The 16,297-nt window shown below is 38.8% G+C and overlaps 1 protein-coding gene across 1 annotated transcript in view; it reads right to left on the bottom strand.

The window, feature by feature from the left end:
- Positions 1-2,492: 2,492 nt before the first annotated feature.
- LOC148114692 (complement factor H-like) overlaps positions 2,493-16,297 on the bottom strand; it is a 52,309-nt gene continuing 38,504 nt past the window's right edge. Inside the window, exons 7-10 of the mRNA XM_087890076.1 lie at positions 14,589-14,762; positions 9,225-9,410; positions 8,152-8,334; positions 2,493-2,958 (exon numbers count right to left, since the gene is read on the bottom strand). Coding sequence (XP_087746202.1) covers positions 2,933-2,958; positions 8,152-8,334; positions 9,225-9,410; positions 14,589-14,762 — 569 coding nt within the window. The 3' untranslated portion in view covers positions 2,493-2,932. The remainder of the gene's footprint in view (positions 2,959-8,151; positions 8,335-9,224; positions 9,411-14,588; positions 14,763-16,297) is intronic.

Raw genomic sequence — 16,297 nt, 5'->3', positions numbered from 1 at the left:
AGAGGGGCTACCCAGAAGGCTGCAAAAAGTGATTTCTGACCAGTCCTCGTAGTTTTGACCGGACCTCACACTTATGACCGGTTATCTTATATGCCTGTAGCAGCATTCTTAACAACTGGGTCACTCATTTCACAACTGCGGTGCTTCATGTGACTGGGTGGGCGTGGCCAGGTGGTCATGTGACTAGGTGAGCATGGCCAACTTGACATCACTTCTTTGCCCTAATTACAGTTTCCTGCAACAGCCGTAAGTGTGAAAAGTGGTCATAAGTCACTTTTTTCAGTGCCATTGTAACTTTGAATGGTCACTGAATGAACTGTTGTAAGTCAAGGATTACCTGTACAAAAATACAAAAAGCTTCTTTGCATGCAAAAAGCTGACCTAAATACCAATCAGAACTACCTGCAAACTGGAGTTACAAATCAGGCAGAGTGCCAGAGCACCTTGTGGAATTAAAATAGTTAAAATGCAATGATAACTATCAGCAGCCAACTCTTGATCATAAAGTGAAACCCTTTAGTAGAGAGGTCATTTAAGCTCTCCAGAATGAAGCAAAGGAGCAAACACAGTAGCTGTTGCTTGTTAAACCAATTACCAGAACAAATAGACATAGGAACTAGCCAGATTTCTGAAGCTGCTTCTTTTCAGGAACAGAGATTAACATTTTTCCTTCCAAACAACACTGAATAGGGAAAATTATCCCATCAATAAACACAGGATTAAACATCACCAAGCACAGAATTAAACTTCACCAAAAAAACAGTTCTAGACCAAAAGTCAGAAAGGGTATGTAAAATCACGTTTGAATGTCAATCTTTCTAGGTAGTAAAGAAGCCTTGCTGAATGTCACTCATGCGCTAAAATAAGCCTACCCCCGAAAATAAGCCCTCCCCCAAAATATTTAAATGCAGAGCTGGAAATCAAGTAAAAGGGCAAGAGGAGCCCCATCTTGCTCCACACACCCCAAAATAATAAGATCTCTCCAAAAATAAGGTCAAGTGCTTATTTCGGGGTTCAAAATAAATATAAGACAGGGTCTTATTTTTGGGGAAACACGGTATTATAATTAAAACGTGGCTCTGCTGATTGACCTGGAGGCATTGTTAATATTTATCATTTGTTTTAATTTTTGATACTGCTTATCTGGTTGTAAACTGCCTAGAGTCACTTGCTGGTGAGATGGGCAAGTGTGTTGCCCATCTCACCAGACGGATGCAAGCTATGTTGGCAGGAGGGCAGAGATCGACCATGAGGCCCCTCACTTGTGGGGTGCCTCAGGGGTCGGTTCTCTCACCCCTTCTGTTCAACATTTATATGAAACTGCTGGGGGAGATCATCCATGGTTTCAGGGTGGATCATCAGTATGCTGCTGATACCCAGCTTTTTATATCCACCCCGAACCAGCCCAGTGATGCCCTCGACGTGATGTCCCAGTGCCTGGAAGGGGTCTGGATGGGGAGGAACAGGCTTCGGCTCAACCCTGCCAAGACTGAGTGGCTGTGGATACCGGCATCTCGGTTTGAAGGAGAGATTCCATCGCTGGCTAGTTGCACTACTTACCTCCCGTGTTGACTACTGTAATGCTCTCTACATGGGGCTGCCCTTGAGGACCACTTGGAGGCTTAACGGGTACAGAATGTGGCAGCGCAGGTTGTGATGGGAGAGTCCCGATACTCCCATGTTACATCCCTCCTGTGCGACTTGCATTGGTTGCCGGTTGCCCACCGGGTGAGATTCAAGGTGTTGGTGATGACCTATAAAGCCCTACATGGCTTAGGCCCAGGATATTTGGCGGACCATCTGCTGCCAGCAACAGCTGCCCATCGCCCAGTGCGTTCTCATAGGAAGGGTCTGCTCCAGGTGCCGTTAGCTAGACAGTGTCGGCTGGCGACCCCCAGGGGTAGAGCTTTCTCTGTGGTCGTGCCCACACTTTGGAATCAACTTCCCCTGGGGCTCCAGTTGGCGCCTGACCTTCGCACCTTCCGCCGTGAATTAAAAACTTGGTTGTTCACATCGCCCAGCCTGGACTGAGAGGGTTTTTAGATTTTGGAGGTTTTAATATAAATTATATATGTACATTTATGTATTTTATATTTTTAATTGGTTGTTTTATTGTTCTGAGCTGCCCTGAGTCCTTGGAGATAGGGCGGCATATAAATTTTATTAAATAAATAAATAAAGAAATTTATTAAATAAGTACATTTTTGTACAATATCTTACTGTCCAAACAGAAAAAAAGGAAGACAAAACAAAAAAGAAAAACAAAGCATTATATCTGTTTGTGATTTTCCCACGTTAGATTTTAGAATAGGCAGAAATCCTTTTGGCTGAACATCCTTCTGATTATTAACATCAAGTTTGATTTTGCTAACTCCAGAGCAACCCCAAGAGGAGCAATCGTTGGTGATCTTTGATTGGATAGTGAATTGAAATGTTTACTGTACATCTCTGTTTCTTTACAAACTATATTACAAATTGTTTGTCAATAAAAATCATTTTTGGATTTCTTTTATTTTTTGAAGAATTCAAGAATCCATATGCTAAACATATCAACTACAATTATCTATTGTCATTGCTTTAAGATGGACTGCTGATTGATTGTTCAGATTAATCAAACATTTAAAGGTAAAATTACAGTATATAGAAAAAAAATTTCATTTCTCATTCCAGATACATTTAAAAAAAGTTATTTATAATGTTATACTGTAAAATTTTATCTGCCTTAAAGGTGGTCTATAAATTTATTTTTAAATGTTATTATTTTCCCAGTAATTACAGTTGGTAAAATCTATCTTTTACAAAATAGACTTTTAGATTCGGATCCACTGTTTATAACTGTGTATATACAATCCAGCTTCATGGGATCATATGAAAGAAAATAGTATACGACTTCAGATATTCATCTTCTGGTTCAAAGGGTGTGGTATGTGTCCTATTGTTCATTTGCTTTGCTTAGATCTGTAAAATTAAATGTGAAGAATAGAGAAATAAATTTCCATCTGTACATTTTATGCAATTCTTTTTTAAACTGATTAATCTGATCTGCAGCAGAATGCAGCCTGTAATAATTTTTAATGTATCAAACTACATGGGCAAGACGATTTTGAAAGTCAGTATCACCATTTTTAAACAAAATAGTGAAAACTACTATTGATGACTGCATAAGGTTGACCTGATTATTATTCATGATTTTGGACTGTTGCCTTCTGACAGTAGATATAGAACAATTAAAACTCGGACCACACATTTTCTGAATAGTTTTTATCCCAATTGTACTCAACAATGAACTAAAGGGCCACCATCAGTGAGCTGACAGCATTACTTGGATGTTTGGGTGGTTCGGGGCGGGGAATTTGTAGTGGGTGGGGGTGTGTTTGGGGATTGTTATGTGTGTTAGGCCTGGTCTTTGGGTGTTAAGCAGGGGTGGGTTCTAAATTTTTTTACTACCGCTCTGTGGGCATGGCTTATTTTGTGGGCGTGGCTTGGAGATCATGTGACTGGGTGGGCATGGCTAGCTGGTCATGTGACCGGGTGGCCATGGCTATGTGTATAGGGACTACTCAGAGGGCTGAAAAAAGTCATTTCTGACAGGTTCTCGCACTTTTGACTGGTCCTCACACTTATGACCATCCTCACATTTATGCCCGTGCAGCATTCTTAACAACCATGTCACTCATTTCACAACTGCTTCTCTTCACCATGGTGACAAGATAGGGCAAAAACGTAAAATGTGAGGACAGTTGTAAATTTGAGGACTGGTCAAAAGTGCGAGGACCAGTCAAAAATAACTTTTTCAGCCCTCTGAGTAGTCCATATGCATAAAAGGATACAGCAATAGAGAGGAATGAAGGAAGGGAAGGGACATTAGAGTAGGAGTCAGGGTAAGAGAGGGAGGAAGAGAGGAGGAGAAGGAGAAAGGAAGAGGAAGAAGGGAGGAGAAGAAGGGGGGAAGAGAAAGTAAGAAAGAAAGAAAAGAGAGAGGTGGTAGGTTTGAGGAAAAACATTGCTGTACAATAAAAAAGATGAAAGGGAAGAAAGCCAACCCCAAACAAATATAAAGATATTAAGTTAAGAATCAATTGTTAAACTGTAAAGAATAAAAGAGAACAAATATGAATAAATAGCAATAATTAGAAACACACATACAAACATACAATCTATTTTCTTTGAACAGAGTATTTGGCTGGTTCACAAATTTAAACAGTGTTTAGTCATTTCAATTAAATGTACAATTTCTATATTTCCTTTTTGCCATATTTATTTCTCATCTATTTTTTTAAAAAGCCAATATTACCTTTCATCCTCATCTCTAATCTTAATTAAATTCAATTTTTCCCTTCTATTCTATATTATACCCCTTCCCATTGTCATCTATTTTTATATTCATCCTCACATTGGTTAATTATGTAATATTACAGTTGTTTAATACAAATTCAACATTTGAATATAAATCAATTAGTTATATAACTATCTTTTTTTGTATATTAATCAATATGAACATTAATATTCCAATTATTTCCATGCAATCCAATTTCTTACAAATCAATTAATTATATTTACCAATAATAATAAACGAAATAATTTCCCCCATATATTCCTCCAAACCACAACTTAACCATTTCTGCTTTCAACACAATATACAATTAATAGTATCTCAATTATTACAATTGCCTAGTTAAATAGAGCTTTTTTTCTTTTGTGTTTTAAAATCTTGAACTCTCCTCTTTTGCCCTAAATTTCCCATTATTTGCAGTTTTGCACCTACCTTTTTTGGTGAGGAAAAAGAAAAAGAAAAAGAAATCTCTCTCTGCCTCATTTTGTCACGTTGCAGCAAAGACCCTGGTTTAGTTTCGGTTTCGTTTTTTCAGCATAGCTAGTGGGGGAAAAAATCTGCTCCAGGACTCTTTGCAGCTAGCAACAAAGCTCTGAGCAAAACAGCTGAGAGCAAATCAGCTGAGAGTCGGGAGACCAATCTAATCTTTTCAGGGGTCTATTAGATTGGTCTGTCTTAGATAATGGATACTTAGGTTTCAGGAGAGCTGGGTGGCTATTCCTGTTTATCTGCTTTACGGTCCATCCAAAGACTTGGTCACTGGTTGGAATAAGAGGTGGGGGGGGGGCTGAGGCATTGTATCAGTTAGCAACCATGCAACCTTTCCTCTCAAGAATCCTGCCATTTTTCATGGCTTATGAAAAAGCTGAGGGAGATGAATGGACAGAAGAGATGTCTAGAGTATTTCTGGCACTCAGCAAAGGACAACCTTGACCAAATATGGGTTAGAGCCTCTATTAAGGTTTATCGTGTGGCAGTAAGGATGATGAAGTTTCAATGCTTCTATATCCCTACTGGATGCACTGATAGTTGCTCCATGGCCCTGTCTAGGGTGACACAAGTCCTTTTGAATAAAGGGGGGTTTGAAAAATGTTTTGTAGGAGCATATGGAGAAATTCGCTCAAAATCTGTTAGAAGAAAAATGTTCAGATAAGTTCACAATTAGATGCCAGCCTTGTTGCAGGTCCAGAGTAGATGCCTGGGAAGAAGTCTCTTATTTGGGAGCAGTTTGAACTGTTGGACCTCACAAAGTGGACCAGGTACCTAGGAATGGGAGTTCAGCCATCTTCTCTATAGATACATGTCCCTTCTGTCTCATTAAAGAAGCCTGCATGAGACTTTAGCCACTGCTAAATATTGGACAATTTTAGCCCAATATTTAACCTTGTTTTGGAAAGGTGGTTGAGAAAGTTGTTGTACAAAGCTGCAGATGACCTTGTGTTTGGGAAATAGAGTGGGGGACAGGGTAATGCCATTCCAGAAGTGGGACCATTTCAAAACTGCCACAATTCAGCATTTTCAGCTTTAGCAGCACCTAATTATTATGATTATCAAGTCTTATGAAGCTAACAATCTTGTGATTAATCTTTAAAAATATTTCTCAAACAATCAATTTGATTTGTACATATATACCCATCAAGATAACAGCATTCCGTGCGCCTTTGGCATTTAGTCATGCCAGCCACATGACTGCAGAGACCCCCTCTTAGGTATAGGCACATGCACGAAGCAAATGATGAGTTGCTATAAATAAGATCTCACTGCTTCATGCTAGTGATTTTGGCAAACATAGATAGTTGCTTTTTAACCAGGTTAATGGGTCACATTAGACAATCTGGTCTTGCAGATTGCTTCACTGACCCTTTCATGATTCTAGTATCTGAACACATATACATAGTTTTTCAGGATTGTGCTGTAGTCGTGGCTACCTATCCTGCAGACAAGACACTATGTGAGCACTTTGTGTCTTTCAACAGTTTTTGCTTTTGAATCTGAAGTAATTTTTGTGTTTATTATATATTGTGTAGAGAACGTGGTAGATGTTCAACAAGTTTTCTTGCCCTTTTACAAGTTTAAAGATATTTAACTTTCTGTAAATGGAAAATCCATAATATATGTTTTCTGTTTGCATCTATAGGATATTTGTGGCATAAGCTCTTGGGAGGACAGGAAATAAAATGCAAATTGTATGTTTACAATAAAAGGGTACACATATTTAGATTGCAAGTTATTTTTTTCAAATCATGAACAAAACAATAATTTTATACTATGAGCCTATAGTTAGACTTCTTGAAGAGATACATTTACAAATTTGATTTGATTTTTTTTTTGACCCTTGATTCAGTAGTACACGTCAAACTACTTCTAAAACTAAAATCTTATGGCATTTTCAGATCCCTCCATAAGTGGATAGCTGTGTTCTTATCAAACAGGCAACAAGTAGTCAAAATAGGGAACACCCTATCAAACCCTGCACCTGTTTAACAGTGGTGTCCCCCAAGGAAGCGTTTTAGGAGCCACACTCTTTATACTTTACATAAACGACCTTTAAGGTCATATTTATAAGCAACAGCATTCTCTTTGCTGATGATGTAAAACTATTCAACACCACCGACAATGCTGCTACCCTACAAAAAGACCTTGACTATCTGTCAGAATGGTTAAACAATTGGCAACTCCAAATCTCAACCAGCAAATGCTCTGTCTTACACATTGGCAAAAAAATTCAAAACACAAAATGCAAGCTGGGTGGATACGACCTTGTAGACGACCCTCACTCTGTCAAGGACCTTGGAGTACTCATCTCAAACGATCTAAGTGCCAGAGCTCACTGTAACAGCATTTCCAAAAGAGGCATTAAAAGTTGTTAACCCTAATCTTGCATAGCTTCTTCTCCGGTAATATTGTGTTGCAAACTAAGGCATACAAAACCTTTGCTAGACCAATTCTCGAATACAGCTCATCTGTCTGGAACCCGCACTGCATATTGTACATTAATACAATTGAGTGAATCCAGAGATATTTCACAAGAAGAGTCCTCCGTTCCTCTACCCGCAATAGAATATCTTATGCCACCAGACTTGAAATTTTGGGCTTAGACAACTTAGAACTAGGCCGCCTTTGGTCTGACCTAAGCGTAGTACATAAAATTATCTGCTACAATGTCCTACCTGACTGACTATTTCAGCTTCAGCCACAACAATACACAAGCAAACAATAGATACAAACTTAAGGTAAACCACTCCAACCTTGATTGCAGAAAATATGACTTCAGCAAGAGTGGTCAATGCCTGGAATGCACTACCTGACTCTGTGGTTTCTTCCCCAAGCCTCCAAAACTTTAACTTTAGACTGTCTACTGTCGACCTCACCCCATTCCCAAGAGGTCTGTAAGGGGCGTGCATAAGCGCACCAGCATGACTATCATCCCTGTCCTAATGTTCCCTTTTATTTGTATCTATCTCGTGTATTCATAATTTTAGCTTTTTATTGCAAATATTCAATAGATCTAAGTAGTAGTTTAGTAGTAAGTTTACTACTAAGTTACTACTACTAGTAGTAAGTTTAATAAATAAATGATAGGCACAAATATGTGCATATACATAAACACCTATACATATCTTTACCCCAGTCAGAGCACAATTCCCTGTGGAAATATGAATCTAATATGAACACACACACACACACACACACACACACACACAGAGAGAGAGAGAGAGACAGAGAGAGAGAGACAGAGACAGAGACAGAGACAGAGACAGAGAGCATGATAAGCAATTTCAGGTCAGGCAATTTTAGCAGACATTCCTAAAGCTTACCTGACCGGATACATCTTGGAGCAGGTGACCACCCCTTTTTTGTGCAAGTAACTGATGATTGCTGGTTTGCAGGAGAATATCCCATATCACAAACAAATGTAACATTGCCACCTTCTATGTATGTGTTCCAGTAGTTATAAATGATGCGACCATGATAAAAACGTTGAGCAGGATCACAGATTTCTAAAAGCAAAAGAGAACAACTTGGTTTCATCATTTATGGTTCTTGGAAGGATATTCATGCTATGCATGACATCTAATTCACAGACAAGATGTGAAGAGAGGAGGAAGCTGATGAGGAAGATCCCTATTTTGCTGTTTATATTTTATAAAAGAATCAGCTTTTACCTCTCTCATTTAAGGTTTTAGTACACAAACTGTAGGCTCCAAAACAACTTTTAGGATCCCTTGAGAAGAGACAGCAGTGGAAGCATCACCCCAGCAGACAGAAGAACCAAACAGGCTGAAATCGCTATAGCAGTGGTGGCGAACCTTTTATTCATCGGGTGCTGAACAGGTAAGTGCTTTGCGCACTTTGCGCATGTGCGTGCTATCCACCCTAATGCGTGGCTCCTCCGTGTGGTGTGCATGCAACCGGACTATCTGCACAGCTTTTGTGCACGCCCCCATGCACTGTGCATGCAACTACACCATCTGCACATAAGCATAGGTTTTGCGCGGTTCCCCCGTGCACTGTGTGCGCAATCACACCATCTGTGCATGCGTGTGTGCACATGCACACACTGCACACAAGTACTCACACATGTGCAAACACACATACATGCGCAGGAAGCTCCGAAGATGAGGTGGGTGCCCTGAATTGCACGCATGTGCACCGAAGGCCCGGACACCAGATGGGGGGCACGCACATGCGCAGCTGCAAGTGAGTTGGGTGACAGCTCGCATGCCCGTAAAGATGGCTCTGTGTGTCACCTCAGGCACACATGCCATAGGCTCGCCATCACAGCTCTATAGGATGCTATTTCTTCCTAGTTAAAGCAAGGTCAGGACAGCATCTGATCTGTTTTGTTTGTACTTGGCAATATCTACTGCAAAGAGAAAGAATTACTTACTGAAACACTTTGGTTCTGGGTCATAGCGGGAATTGATGCACTTTGCTGTTTGCCATCTTTGCTTGTCTTTAGACAGATAACCATCATAACAATAAAACTGAATTGATTCTCCCTGCCATATTGGAAATGGTCTATACTGTTCAGCCATTCTTCCATTTTCTATATGGATATAGTCACAGCCCTTTCCTGAAGAAAAGGGATAGAAAAAAAAAGTAAGGCACCCCCATAATTCAGAATATTCTATCAATTCATTTGCTTTGCTTTAGTCTGTGCTAGCATCAGAGACGAACTTCTTATTAAATGTTGTTGCAATACCAGAATCTGATCTGGATTTCTGCCCTGCATCTAAGAAAGAACAGAGAATGACAATGACTGAAGGGGGAATCAAAGGCCCTTATTTCTTCTGCTTACAATCTGTGAGGGCTGTGAGGAGAATGGAATGATGTTGATTTGACATCTTCGATCTTACACTGTAAAATGGGACTGAACTTCTTTCTATCTTCTTTTTATCACTGCACAGTGACTTATCCAACTACTATGATTCTTGCTGTTATTGTGATTATTATATGTTCATCCTGCCTTTTCATAAATGAGTCAAGGCAGCAAACATAGTTATACCTCTAGCTTCTATTTTCTCTACCACAATCACCTATGAGGTGAATTGGGTTGAGAGAGTGACTGGCACCATATTACCCAGTGGCTTTCATAACTAAGGTAGGACTACAACTCACAGTCTCCTGGTTTCAAGATTGGCACCTTCACAATTATAACAAACTGGCTCTAGAGTATATATTTAAGGAAAAGTATTAAGTGAGAAGTAAGAAAGAAGTATGTTTTTAACCTTCCTGGAGACACAGGTAAAGTAACATTTCTTTCCTTGCGGGAGATCCGCAATACTTCCAAAAGAGCCTCGTCACAATGTGCAGGATTTTCTGTGCTTTCCTGCATGAATGGCTTCTCCTCAGTAATCTTGGGCCTAGCATCACTAAGATTTCTAAAATTAAACCTCTAAGGTTCTTCCCACTTGATCTGTCTCTCATGATTACCTGATTTATTTATTTATTTATTTATTTATTTATTTATTTATTTATTTATTTATTTATTTATTTATTTATTTATTTATTTATTGGTTCGATTTATATGCCGCCCTTTTCTGGAGACTCAGGGCAGCTTATAATGTGTTAAGCAATAGCCTTCATACTTTTGTATATATCTGCTTAGTAGGGCTTTCGCACCCCCCCACCCCAACTCGTGTTCTTTTTTATACAAAGTCAGCTTATTGCCCCCACAAACCGGGTCCTCATTTTACCTACCTCGAAAGGATGGAAGGTTGAGCCTGGTGAGATTTGAACTTGCAGTAATTGCAGGCAGCTGGTGTTACTTAACCGTTCTTTAGTCTGCTGCACCACCAAGGCTTTTCTTATGTTCTCCTGCACTCTAGTTTAAAAGTGTACCTCTTTGTTTTTTAAATGTTTTGCCGCTACTAACTAGTGATTAGTAGTGGTGAATAATTACAGTAGAATGGTATATAGGCAGCAAATCCCTTCCTAGGAACACGTTCAGCTGATGCATACATTGCTTTTGATGAAACTTGCACAAGTGTGGTTTTCCAGAGGGATTAGGTTCATTCATACAGCAACCTTTTGACTGGTCTACTGAATCCCACGATACTAAATAATCAAGAGTTCTGATATATTCTGATACATCAAGATATATTCTGGAATTCACTACCTGACTCTGTGGTTTCATCCCCAAACCCCCATAACTTTAACCAGTGGTGGGATTCAAGTAATTTAACAACCGGTTCTCTGCCCTAATGATTTCTTCCAACAACCAGTTTGTCAAACTGCTCAAAAAGTTAACAACCGGTTCTCCCGAAGTGGTGCAAACTGGCTGAATCCCACCACTGATTTTAACCTTAGACTGTCTACTGTTGACCTCACCCCATTCCTAAGAGATCTGTAAGGGGTATGCATAAGCACACCAACGTGCCTACCATCCCTGTCCTACTGTCCCCATTTATTTGCATCCATTTCCTATATTCATAATCATGTTTATATTTATATCTGTTATCTTATACATGCTTGACAAATAAAATAAATATTCATCACCAAGGAACTTTTAACAAGGTGTGCATCAATAACAAGCTGAGGACTAACTTATAATGCTTTGGTCCTAAAAGAAAATGCTTTCCTCAGCTAATATTTTACGGAATGACTCTTTACAATAAAAAACAAAACAAAACTTTGACATCAAGAAAATGTGTGCAGCTTTTTCCCTAAGCCTTTACTCCTTTCTTCTCTTTCCAGTTCTAAGCTTAAGATCCTGAAACGTGTGCCCTTCAGGTACAAGGATATCATTAGATAAGTAAAGTAGCGCTATGTCCCATTGTTACTAAAGATTGAATAGCAGATTGCAGCCTCTGAAATACAATTCACAATCCAGTAGATATGTCTTTGGTTGCGTATTGAATTTCCCTTCCCAACCCTTACTTCCTGCTGGGCAGGGGAAAGAGTTAGGTGTTCTAAGACAAAAAGTGGCACTTGGATGCAGTTTGGGAGAAGAACTTCCATCTTCCCAGCAGCCTCTCAAGAAAACTTCAGGAACCTTGAAACAGAAGATGGTTTGATTCAGATTTATATTGAAAGAGGCAGAATGTCTAGCCAGGAATGTATTTGAATTTAGAGGTCCGTTTTTTGGATAATGCTGAATTGTTTCAAAATCACTGTAGAAATTAGGGGGACACAATGTTTAAGTTCAGCTTTATGAATACCTCGGGCAGCTTCGCAAGATATAATTTTAATAAGTGTCTTATGATCTCTGATGAGAATGTAAAACCTCACTAGTATCTTTGAGGAGATTTTCAACAGAGAGAATTTCAGAATTTCTGGTTTGACCAGAGTTTGATCTTTCCTCTGGAGGTTTTTTTTTCCCCGCCAAAATTTTCCAGTCATTTGGAAGTCCCTCAGTTCCATGAGGGACTTCTCATAGTACACTATTGCTACATCTACAGGCTAGGACTAGAGAGGTTTACATTCCCTTTTTTCCCCATGAAACAATTTGGTAACCTTGATTCAATAACTGGATATTGAAGCAGGATAGAAATTTAAGCAGAACCAAAAAATACCTCACCAAAAAAACTTCAGAGTATCTTTTTCTGAAGACTCTATTCTGATAATGATATTACCATAATACTAGATGTCATATCTCATTGTGATTTAGAATTCTTTGTTTTGAGAAGACTTGCAAATTCTTTTGGGTTATAGATTTTGTGTTCAGTGGTAGTTGTGCAGGAAACTTGGAGCATTTTAGGAAGGTGCTGCCGGAGCTTAATTATTAGGCCACCTTCTAGCTAACTTATTTTTTCTTTCATTGTTTCGCCTTGCCTCTTTAAGGATTTTTTTTTTAATGTTCAATTTTATACAAATCTGTTTTGGCATCAGAATTGCAAAGAATACCCAGATCCCTGTTTAATTTCACTTTTGGATAAGTCACTATTGACTGTGTTTGGACAACACAGATTTTAAGAGTGTTTAGATAGTTTGTGACTTTTGACAACCTTTATAGGGCCTGAACTATACTCACTGTGTTTCTCAAGTATTTGTAAACAAGCCAGGACATAAGACCCTTGTGTTTCCATTTTTCTAGATTGAGAAAGTTTTAACTTTTACTCTCTTTTCCTTTCCTTCTTTAAAACTATTCATTTCATTCCTTCAGCCACTTCTGTACAAACTTTTTTGGAGTTTAGGCCTTCTGTTCTGCCATTTCAGTACTATTCCTCCCATTCCTCATTTAATCAAAGTTAAGTTCCTCAATTTATGATTTTATTTCACTTGTTGCAATCATTCTGTTCATGTGCCATGAAAAAAGTAGGTCTGCTCAGGTGCTAGCAAATTTCACTGCATGTGTTCCTATAGACTCATCAACATTTTCTGTTTCTCTTGAAGCAAAGAGGCCTCCCGTAATAGTTCATTGAGGGTATGAATACACAGCATTGTCCCCAACCTGTCCCTGTCCCATTGCAAGAATCAGCTCTGCCTGTCATTTCTCACTCTGTATCAAAATGATATTTTCTGATTTCTTCTAGTACTTCAAGTTAGTTAGTTAGTTTATTATATTTGTATACCGCCCTTCTCCCGGAGGACTCAGGGCGGTGAACAGCCATGATAAAAACAATGTACAACAAAAATTAAAAGCTTATTAAAATAATTAAATCATTCGGCCAAATTTAAAACATCCAACTAAGATCATTTTAAAACCCCTATCAAAATCCAATTTTGATGTGCTGTGCAGTCTCTCTGTGATGCTTCACTACACAAGGAATCTTTGTTTTTCCCTGGATACTACCATGTTTTCCCCAAAATAAGACATCCCCTGATAATAAGCCCAATTGGGCTTTTGAGTGCATGGCAATAAGACCAAGTGCTTATTTCAGGGTTCAAAAAAATATAAGACAGGGTCTTATTTTCAGGGAAACATTGTATTAGCTATCTTCCACAGCCTTTCCAATTTGGGCCACCTAACCAACTATAGAAGGAATTTTTTTCGGACTACACTTTGTTTTGTCAAGTATACAACAGACCTGGCATCAGGCTGCTTATGTACCTGAAAAGGGCAGTTTCATGAATACCTGATCCACCAACTCTGTATGGCCCAGGGTCATCCTATCTCTGAAAAGTGTAAGAATTTCACCTGGGGTGAACAGGTAACGTGGCAGATACTTTGACCTCTCTGGCCCTCCTTATCATCTTATAGAGGAATATCCCATGGAAATAATCTAGTTTTCCTACTGCATTGTTGTTTAGCACACTCCACAGCCTACTTCAAAGTACACTTGCCACTTTGTGACAGCATTCCCTTGCAAGCTGGAATGAGAGAGACCTGAGCATTTCTTCTAGACTAAGACTAATAAATCTTTGTTCCAAAGTAGCACCATTGGTAGATTGCTAGGCAGGAAAATGGCTCGGAGCTTCAGCGATCACCTTTCTTCCTTCCAGAGTTTGTCAAATAGGTGATTTTTGGACGGACATTAATTAATCAGGTCCCTGAAAAGTTGAGTCCCTCAGTTGAGTCCCTATAGTTTTCAGATGGCTTATGAATTACTGGTTAGTGATAGCATGGTGCAAGTTTTCTATACTGTAGCATCATGCTATTTTTCCATTTTTATCTTGTTTTTCCTTATTTTATTGTGGAACAATTTTATGATTATTATACAAAACTGTAGGATTGTTTAATGAAAAAATTACAGAAATCATGCTGTAACTACTGGTATGTATAATAAACTATTCTCCTCCCACCATAATTATCTCACTGTATCTAGCAAGTTCTGCTCTAGAAAGAAACTTCATAGAAAAAGTTACTTACGTTTACAGACAGTAGGAGGATGCCAACCAGTTGCAGTGCATTTGGAAACCTTTCTGGGGCCTCCAAAGACAAACCCTTCATTACATATTGTTTCAATTTCATCATTATACATATAGTGATCTCGTCTATATTGAAGGTAGCCATTCGTCACTTCTGGAGGAAAACACTTAATTTCTATGGAGGAATATGAATGAATGAATGAATGAATGAATGAATGAATGAATGAATAACTTTATTGTCATTGTATGTGTATACACAGTATACCCATAAAATGAAATTCACTTAACACCCAAAGACCAGGTCCAACACACATAATAATCCCCAAACACACCCCACCCATCACAATTCCTCACCCCTAAACCACCCAAACATCCACACAACAGACCAAGTAATACTGTCCAACAGTAATAAAAATAGGTGATCTATCTTTAACCAACAAGAACATTTATCTGCTCCAGGTCCTTGAGAAACTCTCAATAGGTGAAGAAAGATTAGTTGATTGCAAATGACTTTTCATCATTTTGTTGTTGTTAGTTGCGAAGTCGTGTCTGACCCATCGCGACCCCATGGACAACGTTCCTCCAGGCCTTCCTGTCCTCTATCATCCTCTGAAGTCCATTTAAGCTCACGCCTACTGCTTCAGTGATTCCATCTAGCCACCACGTTCTCTGTTGTCCCCTTCTTCTTTTGCCTGCAATATTTCCCAGCATTAGGCTCTTCTCCAGAGTGTCCTTCTTTCTCATTACATGGTCAAAGTATTTGAGTTTCATCTTCAGGATCTGGCCTTCTAAAGAGCAGTCAGGGTTGATCTCCACTAGGACTGACCAGTTTGATCACCTTGCAGTCCAAGGGACTTGCAGGAGTCTTCTCCAGCACCATGGTTCAAAGGCTTCAATTCTTTTGTGCTCTGTCTTTCTTATGGTCCAATTTTCACAGCCATACATTGCAACTGGGAAAACCATGGCCTATACACACTTTTTTTGGCAGGGTGATGTCTCTGCTTTTTAGTATGCTATCTATATTTGCCATAGCTTTCCTCCCCAGGAGAAACCATCTTTTAATTTCTTGGCTGCAGTCCCCATCTGCAGTGATCTTGGAGCCCAGGAAAATAAAATCTGTCACTACCTCCATTTCTTTCCCATCTATTTGCCAGAAATTGAGAGGGCTGGATGCCATGATCTTAGTTTTCTTTTTTTTTAAAAAAAAATAATAATCTTTATTTACATTTCAGTTAAAAAGAAAAGACAACACAACATAAAGTGACACACAAAAAACAATACAACAATAAATATATGTACTTCCACATAGTACCTTAATGAACAAATATTCAGTACTATAACTCTAAATTATATTCCGGAGAAGACAGAACAGCTTATATACCTTAATATATCAATTAGGTCTATCCAACCTCACTTATCCTATATAATATAAATTTCTCATTAAATACCATTCCTCATCTAATGTGGGTTTTAGTTTTCTTAATGTTGAGTTTCAAGCCAACTTTTGTACTCTCCTTCTTCACCCACATCAAGAGGCTCTTTAGTTCCTCTTCACTTTCTACCATTAGAGTGGTATCATCTGCATATCTGAGGTTGTTGATATTTCCCCTGGCAATCTTAATTCCAACTTTTGATTCATCATTTATCGACCAGTTATTTATCCAGCCATTTATCGACCATTGATAAATTAATATGGACCTCACTGGGGAT

The sequence above is a fragment of the Pantherophis guttatus genome, chromosome 3, assembly GCF_059756535.1.
Source record: "Pantherophis guttatus breed Tessera chromosome 3, ASM5975653v1, whole genome shotgun sequence".
In the NCBI taxonomy this organism is placed as follows: domain Eukaryota; kingdom Metazoa; phylum Chordata; class Lepidosauria; order Squamata; family Colubridae; genus Pantherophis; species Pantherophis guttatus.
This window is presented reverse-complemented; position numbering and strand designations above follow the sequence as displayed.